We start from the raw sequence: 16249 nt of genomic DNA on the forward strand, positions 1-16249 counted from the left end.
CCGGCGGCAGCCAGCAAGCTGTCGGAGGCGGTGGGCGCGGCGCTGCAAGATCCCCGGCGGCAGCGGCGCCTGGTGCTGGTCATCGTGTGCGTGGCGCTCTTCCTGGACAACATGCTGTACATGGTCATCGTGCCCATCGTGCCCTACTACGTGCACTCGGCCAGCGAGAAGCCCACCCTGACTTCCAAAGTGTGTGTGACCACCCTGCCGCCGCCCACTCCGGCCAATGCCAGTGCCGACACGGTCAACACCTCGGAGTCCTCGACGGCCGCGATGCCGGCCAGGTCTACCGCGCAGCCCCAATACCCCACCGACAACGAGGACGTGAAGATCGGGGTGCTGTTTGCCTCCAAGGCCATCCTGCAGCTGCTGGTGAACCCCTTGAGCGGGACCTTCATCGACCGCATGAGCTATGACTTGCCGCTGCTTATGGGCCTGGGCGTACTGTTCGCCTCTACAGTGATGTTTGCCTTCGCGGAAGACTACGCTGGCATTGCCATGATCGCCGACAAGTATCCTGAGGAGCCGGAGCGCAGTCGTGCCCTGGGCTTGGCGTTGGCCTTCATCAGCTTCGGAAGCCTAGTGGCGCCGCCCTTCGGGGGGTTCCTCCACAAGTTCGTGGGCAAGACCGCGCCCTTTCTGGTGCTCGCCATGGTTTCGCTGCTCGACGCCCTGTTGCTGCTGGTCGTGGCCAAGCCCTTCTCCGCCGCGGCGCGGGCGCGGGCCAACCTGCCAGTGGGCACGCCTATCCACCGCCTCATGCTGGACCCCTACATCGCCGTGGTGGCAGGCGCGCTCACCACCTGCAACATCCCCCTCGCCTTTCTCGAGCCTACCATCGCCACGTGGATGGAGCACACGATGGCGGCGTCCGAGTGGGACGCAGGCATAGCCTGGCTGCCGGCCTTCGTGCCGCACGTGCTAGGCGTGTACCTCACAGTGCGACTGGCAGCGCGCTACCCCCACCTGCAGTGGCTGTATGGCGCCTTCGGGCTGGCAGTGATAGGCGCCAGCTCGTGCTTGGTGCCCGCCTGCCGCTCCTTCGCACCACTAGTGGTCTCGCTCTGCGGCCTCTGCTTCGGCATTGCGCTGGTGGACACGGCGCTGCTGCCCACGCTCGCCTTTCTTGTGGACGTGCGCCACGTCTCGGTCTATGGCAGCGTCTACGCCATTGCCGATATATCCTATTGCGTGGCCTATGCGCTCGGGCCCATAGTGGCGGGCCACATCGTGCACTCGCTTGGCTTTGAGCAGCTTAGCCTTGTTATGGGCCTGGCCAACCTGCTGTATGCGCCCGTCCTGCTGCTGCTGCGCAACGTGGGCCGCCTGAAGCGCTCCCGCTCCGAGCGCGATGTGCTGCTGGATGAGCCACCGCAGGGCCTGTACGATGCTGTGCGCCTGCGGGAGCGCCCTCTGTCCGACCGGGAAGGCGCGCCTCGCAGCCCGCCAGGCCCCTTTGACGCATGTGAGGACGACTACGACTACTACACCCGCAGCTAGCAGCCCCGCTTCTCCTCCAGGCCACCCGCCCGCTCCCCACCACACTCCCACCCCCGGGTCAAGGTGGCTGCTCTGTGAGCACACTGGCCAGCTCAGGCTCAGGTCCCGCCTCCTCCAGCGAGTACCCCAGCCCCTCCTCTGTCTTGATTTCCCCTGCCCGAGTCCCCTCTCTATGACCCTTTCTGTGTCCTCCTCCCTTTCCTCCAATGGGGCGTGGAGCACCGAGGCACGTGAACTGATGTGCTCCTGGCAAAGACGAAGAGGCGCGCGGGTCGCCACCTCGGGGCTCCCCGATGTAGAGCCGTGCCTCTGTTTGTCCTTCCTTCCATTCCTCCCAGTGCCAACTTGGCCCGCTGCGCCGCGGTGCCTCCGGGCCGAATCAATAAACTATATCTGTACGAGACCGAGTCTCTTTACTGATGGGGTGGGCAGCCGGGCAAGGGGCCAGGGCAGAATGGGAGGGTGAGTTGGGTCTAACCCAAATCCGGGTCTCAGTCCAGTGGGCATGCAGGAAGCCTGTTGCTCTTTTGCTACCTGGAAAAGAAGATACGAAAGAAGCAAACTCAACAAGGGCTCCCTCCCACAAACACCCTGGTGCCTAGGCTGGCCTCAGCCCGCGACGGCCCCTCCCTCAACCAGGCCTAGCGCAGCGCCCCAGGGCGCCGCCCGGGGGAGCCTGAGGACCCTCTCCCTCCGGGTGCGCTGGTCCCGCCCCTTGAGGACACACCCTGAGTCTAAAACAGAGCTCTTAGGCGCCCAAGCTTCCCTTCCCTTCGAGCCTGGCAACCTGTCCCGTCCAATCTCCGAAAGGGAATAGGGGTGGAACTGTTATGGGCAGCTGAAAAAAAACGGCCGCATCCTTAAGGGCTTGATTTCTCGAGACGCGTGTGTGTGATGTGTGTGTGTCCGTTGGACCGCTGGACTTTATCCTACGAGGAGTGGAGGAACAGTTGTCGATGTGTCCGCTGTGTCCCAGCTATGCGGGCTTGAGTCAGGGCTGGAGAGAATGATAGTGTGAGAGCTGATACCAGCCCCACCCTACCCGGTCCTGAGTGCAAGCAAGTGCCCAGGGCTGCCAGAGGAGTCTCCCCACCTTGAGTGGGGGTCCCCAGAGTCCCAGACCAGCGTGTGTGCACCACTCCCAGTCCTGCAACCTGCGGCCTCCTGAAGGCTGCAGAGTCCTCGGATTCCGGCATGGAGAGGTCACCGTGTTGGGGTACGCCTGTGTATTAGACAACGTCTGTGGGGGTCTGTACTGCTGGTGTGTGCACGTCTGTTCTGACTCTGTGTGTCCGGCTGTGTGTGTGTCTGTCTGAGCAGGGTGTCTCTTTGTGAGTCTGTCTGTGTGCGTTCGTGTGTAAGGATCTATATGGGGTGGGGGGGGAATGCATTGTCTGGGAGGAATGTCTGCCTCTGGCTGCGTGTCTCTAAGCATCCCCAGGTCTGTATCCTGCATATTCCCCATAGCGCCAGCCGGGATGAGTGGGAATAGAAAAGGACCTGCAGTGATCGACAAACAGGTTGTTTTTATTTATTATTATTATTATTATATTGTAAAAGGAGTTGTAATAAGGTTTGAGCCTGCCCTAGACAGTGGGGAGGGCACAGATTTATCCAGACCCAACCCTCCCCAGGGTTCTGCAGAGGCAGCCACGGCTAGGATAAAGGGGTTAGGGGAGCGCAGGGACTGGGGAAGGCTGAGCTGAGGGCGATGGGCACGGGCGGGGCCACGTTCTGCACCCCCCCATCGCGGGCCTGGATTCCGCTGCCTTTGCTAGAGATCGTCCGGGAAGCCGTCAGAGCACGGGATGGGGGCCGGGCAAGAATAAAGGCTTTGAGTTGAGAGTGTGACTTTAATTTTTGAGGACAACAAGAAGACCTGTGTGGATGCAGTGGAGGGTGAAGGTAAAACAGAAATGATATTATAAGCAGGGGGGGGGGGGGGGGGGGGGGACAAAGGATGGAGAGTGTGAGAGGTAGGGGGGGGGCTGGGGGGAGGGAGGAAGAGGGAGAAAGGGGAGGGAGGAGGAACAGGAGGAAAGAGGGGAGGCGACTGGCGCGGCCGGCTCGCTCGCAGCCAGTCGTGAGGCCTGGGGACCCGGCGACGTCGGAGGCTCTGCCACCGACTGAGGCGGTGGCCCCCACCCCCGCACTGCTGACGCGACCCCGAATCCCTTCCGGCTCACATTCTAGCCCCTAGTTCTGCTGGGTGCGGTGCAGCGGCGGCCGAGGCAGCAGAGACGAGGAGAGCAGGTGAGTAGGGCTGGACTGGCGGAGCACAGCGCGGGGAGGCGGGAGCGGAGGGAGGCTCCGTCCAGGGACCGCGCCGGGGCCGGGAGGCCCCAGAACCCACGGAGTCCTCCGAGTCCCGAAGGGCAGCGGCCGTCGGGGGACGGCCAGGAGAGTGCGGGATTCTGTGGCTCTGGTGTTTCTCCACCGAGGGTGGGGGCAGGGGACGGGGAGCTGGATGGTGCGAAGTTGGGGGAAAGGGCTTGGACAGGCTTGACTGTCAGCTTCGCGGCTTCACGTGTGTGTCCACACTTCTGAACCCCCATCTGCTAAGTGCCAAGGTCTGCACTTTCCGTGCCCAGTTGGAGGGTCTGCAGGTCTCACTCCAACCCCCTGAAGTGCTGGCATGCACCTGCCTCTCTCCGACTCTCTCGCGGAGATGGGAGGTGGGGTGCAGGCGTGGGCGCAAGTGGCAAGTATAAGCCCGGTAGCAGGGAGCCCCTGGAGCACGCGGGCAGCCTGTGGTGCCCGGGCTGAGCTGGGCTTCGGCTTCCAGGGCAAAGCAGAGCCCCCTCCAGGCAGGCTTCAGAAGCCAGGCTGGTGGGAGTGTGGAGCGGAGGGCACCAAACTGACATAGAAAGATACTGACACAAGTACACCCTTTAGGCGCCAGCCCAAGGGCCAGTGAGGAAGAGCAGCTGGCCGACAGGAGCAAGGCCCTCCCATCTGGCACCCATGAAACCATCCTGCTTCAACCTCCTGTGCCTCTCCGAGACATGGGGTCTCTGAGGCTTGACTAGTATCTTCCCGCTATGGGCTGGCTGGGGGCCAGAGCAAGAGGAGGCATTGGCTGCATTGTCTATAGGGCCCTTACCACCTTGCCCTTGCCCTACTCGCCCCCTCAAAACTCCTGTGGTGCTGGGGTCGACTCTCATCTGGATGCCGTTGCTTCTGCTTTGCAGTGGGTAGTGGCAGCCCCTATGCTACAGGGCGCTGGCCGGTCTGGGGACCACCTAGTCCCAAGTGCTGTGGCACAGTGCCCGCAAGGAACTCTACATTCTCTGCCCAGTGCTACCAGGCAACCCCAGGCTCCTCCACCCCTGGACCGGGGTTATCTATCTTTCTGGATGCTGTGTCTTAGGGTCAGCTGTGCCTTGCACCCAACCCCCCTCTCCCACTGTGTCTGCCTGGGGGTAGAATGGGCTAAGTCTTAGCTTTAGGCTCTTGGGGGAGAATAGGGGATGGATGAGTGGAAACCATGGGTGGGTGCTTATGCTTATGCAGCCTTATGCTTAGGGATAGAGGTTGGGCCCTGAGGGTAGAGGTTGGGCCCCAGTAGCCTTAAAAACTGGCTTTTGCCCCTCTTGGCCTGGCTCACTTCTACTGTACCTTCAGAATTAATCCACCTCCTTACAGGCCTATTCAGGGGGCCCCTAGGGGCCTGGGCTGCCTAACTTCCCTGTACCATCTCCCTCAGCATCCTCATGCCACCTACACTGGCAGCCAGCCAACCAGAGACTGCCTAAGTCACAGCCCATCCAGCAGGGTCCTCCCTGCCTTGGCCACGGGCCAGTCTCCCATAAGCCTCGAGTGTCTCCTGGAGCCCAGAGCCTTAGAGGACCTTGTATTCATTCATGTGCGCATACATTCCTTGTACTCAGCTACCCAACACTGATTTTACTCCATGCCAGGCACAGGGCTACGGCCCAGAGGTGAAGCATTGAACACGGCAGGTGTAGTCTTGCCCTGGAGAAGCTCACAGTCTAGTGGGAAAGAGAGATTTTAATCTGCAAAGCACATATCTATCGGGTCCCAGGCAGGAACAATGCAAGTGCTCTGCCAGTGACCCCTCATGGATTTGGAACGAGCAAGCCCAGCCCTGCGCTCTCCCACGCTGCTCTGGGGTGGTCATCTGAGGCTGAACGACAGCAGTTTTGTGGAGCAGGTGCCAACTGGAGACTCATTTCAGGCCCCACCCTCTCCTATTTGGAGTCAGAGAGGACACCGTGGTCAGTGTGTGGACTGGTCTGGAGGTCAGGAGTTTGGGACCAGGCCCACAAGGAGGGCTGTGAACACTACTGCCCAGCTCTGGCCTCCTCACAGGGCAGGGGCAGGGTGCCAGGCTATGGGAAGTGAAGGGTTCGGTCTAGGTGGCTCTTGTATTGATACCTCTCTGCTTCTTGGTGCCCAGGTCCACACCTCTGCTTCCCCAATCAGGAGTCACCAAGATGCCCATCCTCAAAAAAACGCCTCCTAAGATGGCAGCAGAAAGTCCCAGCAGTGAGGAGGAACCTGTAAGTGACGTTTGGATCCCTCTCTCCCCACTCACAAACTCTTGCTTCCAGAACAGTCCTGAGTGGGACTGGCCCCCAACTCTTGCCTGGCCCCTAGCCCTGTGCTCTCCTGGGCAGGAGGCCCAGGCTGCAGCCCTGCCCCAAGTTTGCTGAGGAGCCCGGGGAGGCCTGGAGGGGCTGGGAGTGGCGTCAGGGAATACTGGGGGAATGCAGACAGCCACACTTCCTAACCTCCAAGGCCAGGGAGAGCCCTTGACCTGAGCCGGGCACTCTCTTTCCTCTCAGGGCCTCCCCTCTCTCCAAGTTCCACCTCCAATGGCTGTGAGTCCAGTGGAACTGCCTTAGGAGGAGGCTGAATTCCCTACTCTAAGCCTTGTCACATCCCAGCCCCAGCCGCTCTCAGCCCTGGAGCCTTAAGCGCCGTCTTCCCCACTGGTTTGAGACAATGCCACCCTCCCCTGGGCAGGCATCCTCCTTCCCCACCACACTCAACCCACCTTCCAGAGTGATAGAGCGACACATGTGATCTACAGGCTGTTGCACACGGCGGTTCCTGTCCTCTTGACACCCCTTTACCCCAACCCTAACCCCAGGGCTTCATTTGAAAACCTGATCAGAACTTTCTGGCTTCTCCTCATGAAGTTGCTCACCACACTGTCCAGACAAACAACCTGGCAAAAACCTCTGTTGTTGCCTCTGGTCCATGGCACGTCCCTCCCTTTGGACTGTGGCTGCCTTGAGAGCAGACTCTGTATCTCCATTGTCCCTGAGACCAGCCCAGAAATGTGAGCCCTGGCTCACATAAATTGCCCAGAAATGTTTATTGATCTAAGACCCCAGGGCCCAAAGACCCTCATTTGTACAAGTCCCTGCCTCTGTACCCAGGCAAGGCCAGAAGCCCACGAGAGTCTGGGAAGAGCCCCAAGGGGCTGAGACATCTGAGCAGAGATTTCCTGCTTCACTCCTCCTTACCCATCACTGATTCCCCATGACCCAGGCTGAGTCACTGTCAGAGCTCCAAAGAAGGGTAGCCTGTTTCTAGCAGGGGCTCTAGCCAGATCTGCTGGCACTCTCGGCCAAGCCACCAGCTGGACTGCGCTTTCTGTAGATGCCTCCCCACTCACCCACCACACAGACCCCCAAGACCCCAAGAGAACGAAGAGGGAACTAGAGCAGCTTGGCGGGGAGGCTGGACCTGGCTCTCTGGGAGTGGGCGGAGCAACCTGGAATGCTGCCCTGACCGTCCTCAAGGGTTACCCAGGGCAGGAGCAGCCCGTAGTTGGCACTGACACCCTCCTCTCTCCCCCTAGGGCAGTGAACTCTAGAGACAGGCTCAGACAGGCAGAGCCCCTTTCCACATCAGCGCACGCGCTCCGGCTCACTCACACCTGGGGTCTGCCTGCCCAGAGCTCCCGGGGATGCGGGTGGGGGTCCGCTTCAGTCCCTGCAGCAGCAGGAGCAGAGCACAGGTAAGCATTCAATGGACCCCTTTCACTCCACAGCCTGGCCGGGGTGGAAATTCACTGACCCCATCACCCCACAGAGGAGAAACCCCTGAAAAGAAGGCAGCCCACCATCTGCCAGCTTTGTAAAGTTTAAGTAATAGCACAAAAAGTCCTGGTTTCCGACTGTGACCAGCTAAGTGAGGAAGAGGGAAAAGGATGGATGGAAAAGGGAGCAAGGGAGAGAACGACCAAGGAGGAAGGGGCAGAAGGGCTGTCGGTGGTGGGGGGCGGGGACTGATTTCAGGTCCTGGCTCTGCCATAGAATGGCTGGATGACTTTGGACTAGCCTCTTCACCCTCTGGTCCTCAGTTTCCTCATCTGGAAATGGGACAAAAATTCCTTCCCAGGCTAAGCCATAACACTGTTGAACGCACACAAGATCCCAGGGCGACAGAGCTCGTAAACTGAGAAGCCCAGATCAGGAGGACATGGGTGGGGAGTTCTACTCAGACGCTTGAGACACTTTGGGGGCCCCCAGGTATTACGGGTTTTCTCTTAGGAATCCATCTGGAGGGATAAGGATAGTAATATCATAATGTTTTATGACGTCCCTAATTGGGGCCAGTTGTTTCTCTTATTTAATTCTCTCTGTGCCCCTCTCACATAGGAATTGTTATTTATGTCCTATGAATGAGGAAGCTGAGGCTTGGAGAGATTAAAAGTGGAAAAACTTCCAATGCATTCCCCCCCTACCTGCGCCCCTTACCCACATGGAGCTAAATGCCCCTCCCTGTGTTTCATAACTGGGAGGGATTTAATAAGGAGACCAGTGCATGAGTCACCTTCCCAGGAAATATAATGCAGAATTCTGGTCATTAGGGCAAGCAGTGAACTATACCTCGCACCACCTTTCAACTGTCCAAATCTCTCCATTAAAGTCACACCCTTTGTGTCCGGAGATCAACTGGATTGTGGAGCCCCAGCTGGGAACAAGTCCTAAATTAAGAGTGGCCAGCAATCGATATCAATAACAGGACCGTTTCATCTTACACTCATTCTTTATGGTTTATAGGCACTTTCATATTCGTGATCTCTTTGATCTTATGAGAGATAGAGGTTATTACTTCTGTTTTACAGGGTAGGAAACTGAGGCACAGAGGTAGGCGTGATTTGCTCAAGATCACACAGGTGGTCAGCAGCAGGGTCGGGGCATGAACCCACGTCTGCCTGGTGTCAGCCTCAAGGTCTTTTCCTCTGCACTTTGTCCCCTCCTAGAGGCCAGGCTGGGGTGTGGAAGAAAGCTAACAGGAGCTTCCTAAGTTCACAATTCTGCTGAGCTGAGCCCTGGAAACAGATGAGTCCCAGGATAGGGAACAAAGATGGGGCAGATCGAAGTAGACACAGGGGATCAATGTGGGGACAGGCGTGGGCCACACATGAGAAGAGGAACCAAAGCCTGTGAACCTTCCCTTCCAGGGGCTGCCCAAACTCCCCGTGCCCCCACTGCAGCAGACCCTAGCCACCTACCTGCGGTGCATGCAGCACCTGGTGCCTGAGGAGCAATTCAGGAGGAGCCAGGCCATCGTGCAGCGGTTTGGGGCTCCTGGTGGCCTCGGTGAGACCCTGCAGCAGAAGCTCCTGGAACGGCGGGAGAAGACAGCCAACTGGGTAAGAGCTGCTGGGGGGCGGCAAACAAGGAACCCATGGGTCAGGGGGCAGAAAGCAGTCATGGAGACAGAGGGATTTGGATGAGGGGCAGGTAGGTGACAAAGATGAGGCAGATGGAGGGACAGGCATGGGGGAGACTGCAGAGCGATAGTGAGGAGCAAGGGTGAAGGGCAGACAAGATGGGGATGGGGACAGAGAGGGGACAGATCGGGGGGGACAGACAGGGACAGAGATGGGGGCAGATGGGGGACAGAAATGGGGGGCAGATGAGTAACAGGGATGGGAGCGGCAGAGGATAGTGTGAGGTCAGGGGAGCAGAGAGGGGTGAAAGGCAGGAATGAGACACTCATAAGAATGGGCAGGGGCATGGATGAAGCAGTAAACAACCAGGATGAACACTGGGATGGAAGAAAGGAGATCGTATGGGACAAAGCTGAAGGACAGGCATGGTAGACGGGGAGCACACAGGCCCTAGCCCGTAAGTGGGGCTCAGCGTATGTTTGTGGAATGAATGAATGAATGGGAAAAGTACATGATCTAGTGAAGGGTCCCCATTTTCCCCCGGGGCTGCCAGGATGGGACTGGTGCGCTCCACAGGTGAGATGTGTGTGGCCATTGGGGGTAATGGCACCCTTCCCCACCCTCCCTCCCTGGCAGGTGTCTGAGTACTGGCTGAATGACATGTATCTCAATAACCGACTGGCCCTGCCTGTCAACTCCAGCCCAGCTGTGACCTTTGCCCGGCAGCACTTCCAAGATACCAGTGACCAGCTAAGGTGAGGCCCCTGTGCCCCTGGGCTCACAGCTTGGGAGTCTGCCTGGAGGAGGGGGCCTGGCACCAGCACCAGGAAGGAGAGCTTGAAACTCGTGCCTCGGCTGAGCTTTCTGAGGCCGAATGGCCCTGAGACAGTGGCATCCAGGCCATGGCGTCAGAAGGAGCTTAGGCAAGCGGCACGTGGGTAACAAACACTGGGTCTTCCTCAGAATGTATCTATTTGGGGTGGGGTGGGGAGGTCACAGGCCCCCAGGTGTCCCCATGGCAGTCGGCCTGGTTGAGGCCCTGAGAGGAAGCCTGTAGCCTCTGATCCTGCCAGCACTTGAGGCTGGGGCTTCTTACTGGGACCCACGGCCCCAGGCTATCTCAGAGGGCCTCTGCTGCCCTGCAGCCCCCAGCTCTGGACAGAGGCTCTGAGGGAGTGGAAATGGTTTCTTCCCGCCAGCCACCGCCAGAGTCTCTGCCATCTGCTGCAATTTCAGAGCTCACTGAGCCCCTGGAACAGCCTCTGGGCCCACTGATGACAACGGAGGGGCCATTTACGCAAGGGTCGGGTCGGGAGGAAGGGTCTCCCTGCTGGAGTCTCTCAGAGCCAAACCCAGGTCTCTGGCCTCAAGACCCAAAAGTGGCACAGCAAGCGGACAGTTCAGAGGGAGGGAAAAAAGAAACAAGAGGCAGGGCCCACCTTGGCCTCTGAGCAGGGCTCAACTATGCTGGAAGACCCCTGCCCCCCCCCCTTCACCAAGACCAGCTCGGCCAAAGTCTCCCCCCTTCCCCTGCAGCCAGGCCTTCCCTGGGCAGAAGGAAGTGTGTGGATGGATGAACAACTTCTGGAAACAGTTCTCAAAATTGCATCGAAGGGGGCGTTTTCCTCCTGATGTAATTAAGCCAGGCTCATCACCATGGGCCGTTAAGATGACAGAGTCCTTTAAGGAACCTCCATACTGTTCTGCATAGTGGCTGTACCAATTCACATTCCCACCAGCAGTGCAAGAGTGTTCCCTTAAAAAACTACAAATAGAACTACCATATGACCCAACAATCCCACTACTGGGTGTATACCCTGAGAAAACCGTAATTCAAAAAGAGTCATGTACCAAAATGTTCATTGCAGCTCTATTTACAATAGCCCAGAGATGGAAACAACTTAAGTGTCCATCATCGGATGAATGGATAAAGAAGATGTGGCACATGTATACAATGGAATATTACTCAGCCATAAAAAGAAACGAAATTGAGCTATTTGTAATGAGGTGGATACACCTAGAGTCTGTCATACAGAGTGAAGTAAGTCAGAAAGAGAAAAACAAATACCATATGCTAACACAGATATATGGAATCTAAGAAAAAAAAAGTCATGAAGAACTAGGGGTAAGACAGGAATAAAGACACAGACCTACTAGAGAATGGACTTGAGGATATGGGGAGGGGGAAGGGTAAGCTGTGACAAAGCGAGAGAGTGGCATGGACATATATACACTACCAAACGTAAAATAGATAGCTAGTGGGAAGCAGACGCATAGCACAGGGAGATCAGCTCCGTGCTTTGTGACCAGCTAGAAGGGTGGGAGGGAGGGAGACGCAAGAGGGAAGAGATATGGGAACATATGTATATGTATAACTGATTCACTTTGTTATAAAGCAGAAACTAACACACCGTTGTAAAGCAATTATACTCTAATAAAGATTAAAAAAAAAAAAAGATGACAGGGTCCCGTGGTAAGGTTGTCTGGTGCCTTTTTTCCCCACGCCAGCACCCACTTTCTTTTTCATTAGCATTAAGGGGACCAAATGACTGACTTTCCCCAGGCGATTGGATTTCCCAGAACCCTGGGGTTTTGGCCCAGTCCAGCCCCAGCACAGGCCTTCACCTGGAAGAACCCCATCCCTGAGTGTCCAACCCCCTCTTGCCTGCTCTGTGGCCTCTCCTGGCTTCCTCTCCCTCCTCCTCCTCCTCTTCAGTCACCTTCCAGTTTCCTCTCATCTGCCCCAGTTCTCTCCTCAGGACCATTTTTAATCCAAGGTTTGTGAAGGACCGACAGCATGGGGGTAGGGGCATGGCAGCAGGAACCCCACCTGATTAGTGTACCATCAAGGCCAGACATCTGGTGGGTGGTCCATGAGTTTGGGAGAGACAGAGTGGAGGTGGGAGGGAGGGGCAGAGGGAGGTGGAGAGAGAAGTAAGAAGGAATGAAGGAAGAAGGGAGGGAGCTGAAGGATGGAGGGAGGGAGGGAGCCTGGGCCCTGGAGAGGAAAAACTAAGGCCTGATCTCTCTCTGCAGGTTTGCAGCCAACCTCATCTCCGGTGTGCTCAGCTACAAGGCCCTGCTGGACAGGTAGGACAGAGCCCAGCCTGCGAAGGGTAGTACCCTGTTCTGGCACAGTCTGTTGACCCATCTGTCACCCTACCACACTAGCCAAGGAGCTCCCAGAGGGCAGAGAACTTGCCTTTTTCCAGCTCTGTGTGCTGGGCTCCCATCACAGAGCAAAAAACGCCCTTGAACTTCCCGAGCATCAGAATGACCTTTACCCCAGCTGGCCTAGCCATTAATGGTTACTTTGCCCGGGGTAAGCACGATCCCTCCCTGATCTCTTTAAAATGCCCCGCCTCCCTCCATACGTCTTATATATACACATGCCATGATTCAGCGTGTCAGGAATATAGAGAGCATATCAAAAGGTGGGGAAGGAAAAGTGGTTGGAGCGCGGTGAAGGAATGGGCTATTTGAAAGGAATGGGCTCCCCACTCTGAGCCTGTTTCCTCAACCCCATCAAGCTTGAGAAATGGGTGAGCTGACTCAGTGGACCCAAAGGTGTCCTGACAAATGGAGAGAGCTGCATAAGCACAGTGGATCATCACTGATTTTAGGAGGAAAGTCCCTTTTCCAGCCAAGCACCAGGTGCCCAGGAGCAGCAGAGGGAGTGAGAAGGTGTGGGGGATCCTGTGAGAGGGTCTCAGAGTCCCCAGAAGCAGGAAATATAAGGGTGTCCGATGCTGGAAAGAAAGAAGGGTCCAAAGCAATGTCCATTGCGCAGACGAGGAAGCTGAGGCTCAGAGAGGTTAAGGGTCTTGTGCGTGGTCACACAGCCAGGAGGTGGCAGAGTGAGGAAGGCACAGGGGCAAACTTCACTTTCTTTTTAACTTGATCCAACCGAGTCTTACCCAGACTTGTGGGGGAGGCTTAGACCTGCAGCCCCTCCAGGGTAGGGCTGTTTCCTCTGGAGAGGAGGGGGCAGGCCCCAGACCCAAAGTGCAGAGTAGCTCAGGGCTTGGGCCCTGAGGTCAGCAGACCTGAGTCTGAATTCTGACACCCACAACACAGGGCGTGTCGATCTTAGGTGAGTAATCACTCCTAGCTATATACCCCTGTCTGTCAAATGGAAATAATAATAGTAGCAGCCTCTTGGGGCTTCTGCAACTGTCCTATGAGATGACGCCTTCAAAGCTTTCGGCCCTAAGTTAGGCACACAGCAGGCTCTCCATGCTTTTCTGAACCAAACGCTCCTAGACTTCTGTCTGCTCACTCCTCACCGTACCATTCCCTCGTTGGGTCACCAGACCTTCCGGCTACTGTTACTTGTGGTGTTTTTTTCGTGTCTCTCTTCCTCGCTGGGAGAGCCCTGCCATCCCCCAGAACTCAGTGGTGCTGACACTCCGACTCTATGATTTCAGAGAGCTTCATCCCTTACCTTGTCCAGCTGGACAGCAGAGGAGGAAGGGCACCACCCACGACCTTGTACCCTTCCATCGCTGACAGTCTAGACCCCAGATTCCCACGTGTGTGTGCGTGCGCTTGTGTGCATGCATTGTGGGCACACTCACACAGACATCCATACCCATACATATCCACGTGAAGGTTCCCACATCTGATCACCGTAAATGTCATAAGGCTGGAAATTTATGCCATTGCCCAAGCGCCTGTTTTAGACGCTTCATTTACTCATTTATTCATTTGCTCACTTTGCAAATTGATGTTGGGAAGGTGAAGGGAAATAAGGCCCCATCCCTGTCTTCGAAATGTTCTCAGACGGTTTGGCAAGACAGACACATCAACAGCACAAAATACAGCTGTGTCGGTCCCCATGAGCCCCATACTCCATTATCTGACCCCCTGACGTCCCCACCAGGGCGCCTCCCGGTCATTGCAAGCTGAGTCATCCCCAGTGGGCCCTTGGGGTCCCTCCCCACACCCCAGCTGGACCCTTACCTTGTCCTGCCATCTCAGTAAACGCACCACAAACCCCTAGTGGTGAATCCAGGACCCTAGAAATCACCTGAGGTGTCTTTCTCCCTCGCCTGCTCATCTAGTCCAAGTGCAGGTGCATCACTCTCCCTCCAGAACCCATTCCCATGCCTCCCTTCCCCTCCTCCCACCACCCTCCCCAGGCCCATCACCTTCCCAGCAGCCCACAGCCTCCTTCCTGGTTCTTCCTTTGACCCACTTCCGCCCATTCTCCACACAGAACCAGGGCCATTACAAAAGCAAAACAGATCAAATCCTGCCCCTGAAAGCTCTCGCCTTCTGGGGCTTTCACTGCCCCAAGAATGAAGCGGTACCACCTTTCCACTGCCAAGGAGACTCACAAGTCTCCCCACCTCCCTGGCCATCTCTTTACTCAGTTTCAATGCACTGGCTTCCTTTCATCCTGGACGAGTGTTCCTCAAATGATCTATGGTGAAGGACCAATATATTCTTTTAATTTAGTAAAGTGTTTGTAAAACACCGCAGAAATGAATTAGCAGAAAAAAGGCCCAAAGGTACACAATACAATACCATTTGTTTTATCGTTAGATTCAACACACACAAACGTCCTCTGTCAACCTGTTACAAGTTTCTGAAAGCTCCTTCTGGAGTCCCACACTCACCCTGTCGTGAGCTGGTCATTACAGTTCAGTCCGACACCCACAGTTGGAGCAGCAGGGCTGTGGGACACCCCACCCAGCACACCTCCTGCCTGCTTCTTACCCTCAGGGCTCAGCTCACAGGTCTGGTCCACAGTGAGGCTGTCCTTGGTCACTCCTTCTGCCCCACCAGTCACTGTCTCATGACCCTGTCTCACTACCTGCTTGCTGTCTTTGCCCCACTATGTACCCCAGACCTGCGCCCCATTAGAACAGGAAACTCAGGTCTTGTTTGCAGCTATAAGCCCAGATCCTGGTGCCTGGCCCCAGAGAGTGCTCAGTCACATCTGTCGGCTGAAAGGATGGAAGGAAGGAAGGAGGAAGGAGGAAAGAGGGAAGGAAGAAAGGAAAGAAGGAAGGAAGGGAAGGAGGGAGGGGAGAAAGAGAGAGAAGAAAAAGGAGGAAGAGGAAGAGGGAAAGGAAGGGAAGGCGGAAGGGGGGGAAAGGGGGAGGAGACAGAAGGAGGAAAGACAGGGCAAGAGAGAAAGTGAGAGAGAAGGAGGAGGAGGGAAAAGGCGGCAGGAAAGTACACGAGGCACGCTGAGACCACAGGGGGAGAGCTGCCCACCTTGAACCCAGAGGAATCTCGAGAAGCGGTGATGAAGGAGTAGAGGCTCTAAAAAGAGTAGAGGGCGCTTCCCCGGTGGCGCAGTGGTTGCGAGTCTGCCTGCCGATGCAGGGGACGCGGGTCCGTGCCCCGGTCCGGGAGGATCCCACGTGCCGCGGAGCGGCTGGGCCCGTGAGCCATGGCCGCTGAGCCCGCGCGTCCGGAGCCCGCGCTCCGCAGCGGGAGAGGCCACAACAGTGAGAGGCCCGCGTACCGCAAAAAACAAAACAAAACAAACAAACAAACAAAAAAGCCATAAGGGAGTTTTCTAAATACATTAGTTGAGAGCGGGAGTGAGGGTGAAAGCATGCCAAGCAGAGCAGCAGAAGCAAAGGCCCAGAGGGCTGAAGTGGCCGGATCCGCACCTGTGCACGTGTAGTGCATGAGGCCGGGGTGAGGGAGACTAATGGAGGCCGGAGGACACCCCGAGGGGCTCCACGGGGCGCTCCACTACCTTAGAGAGTGGCACATGGAGCTCTTTGACAGCCATGGTCATGCAGTTCTGGTGTCTCTGCCCCACTTTGCCTAATCAGGTGAGAGTAGGATCAGCTCTGATTCCCCGCCTGCCTCCCCTGCCTCCCCTGCAGCCACTCCCTCCCCGCTGACTGCGCCCAGGGCCAGCTGTCAGGGCAGCAGCTGTGTATGAAGCAGTACCATAGGCTCTTCTGCTCCTGCCGGCTCCCCGGCCGCACCCAGGACACGCTGGTGGCCCAGAAGAGCAGCGTCATGCCGGAGCCTGAGCACGTCATTGTGGCCTGCTGCAGCCAGGTAGGCGGCCCCTTGCTGCCGCAGCCTCTCAGGCTTGGGGAGGGGCGCTCGTGTGTTCAT

At 57.0% G+C, this 16249-nt stretch overlaps 2 protein-coding genes across 2 annotated transcripts in view; both read left to right on the forward strand.

Moving 5' to 3' along the window:
• Nucleotides 1-1500, forward strand: SLC18A3 (solute carrier family 18 member A3; the record flags this gene model as incomplete). The annotated part of the gene is made up of 1 exon (XM_007446245.1): nt 1-1500. A coding segment is annotated over one exon (1500 nt), but the record flags the coding sequence as incomplete, so codon positions are not given.
• Nucleotides 1501-3581: 2081 nt separating this feature from the next.
• The window catches only part of CHAT (choline O-acetyltransferase), a 51040-nt gene continuing 38372 nt past the window's right edge, over nt 3582-16249 (forward strand). The window contains exons 1-6 of the mRNA XM_007446239.1: nt 3582-3753; nt 5921-6023; nt 8945-9136; nt 9794-9912; nt 12194-12247; nt 16009-16189. Of these exons, the coding sequence (XP_007446301.1) occupies nt 5958-6023; nt 8945-9136; nt 9794-9912; nt 12194-12247; nt 16009-16189 (612 nt within the window). The 5' untranslated portion in view covers nt 3582-3753; nt 5921-5957. The remainder of the gene's footprint in view (nt 3754-5920; nt 6024-8944; nt 9137-9793; nt 9913-12193; nt 12248-16008; nt 16190-16249) is intronic.

This window comes from Lipotes vexillifer, unplaced genomic scaffold (genome assembly GCF_000442215.2).
Source record: "Lipotes vexillifer unplaced genomic scaffold, Lipotes_vexillifer_v1.1 scaffold1143, whole genome shotgun sequence".
Taxonomy (NCBI): domain Eukaryota; kingdom Metazoa; phylum Chordata; class Mammalia; order Artiodactyla; family Lipotidae; genus Lipotes; species Lipotes vexillifer.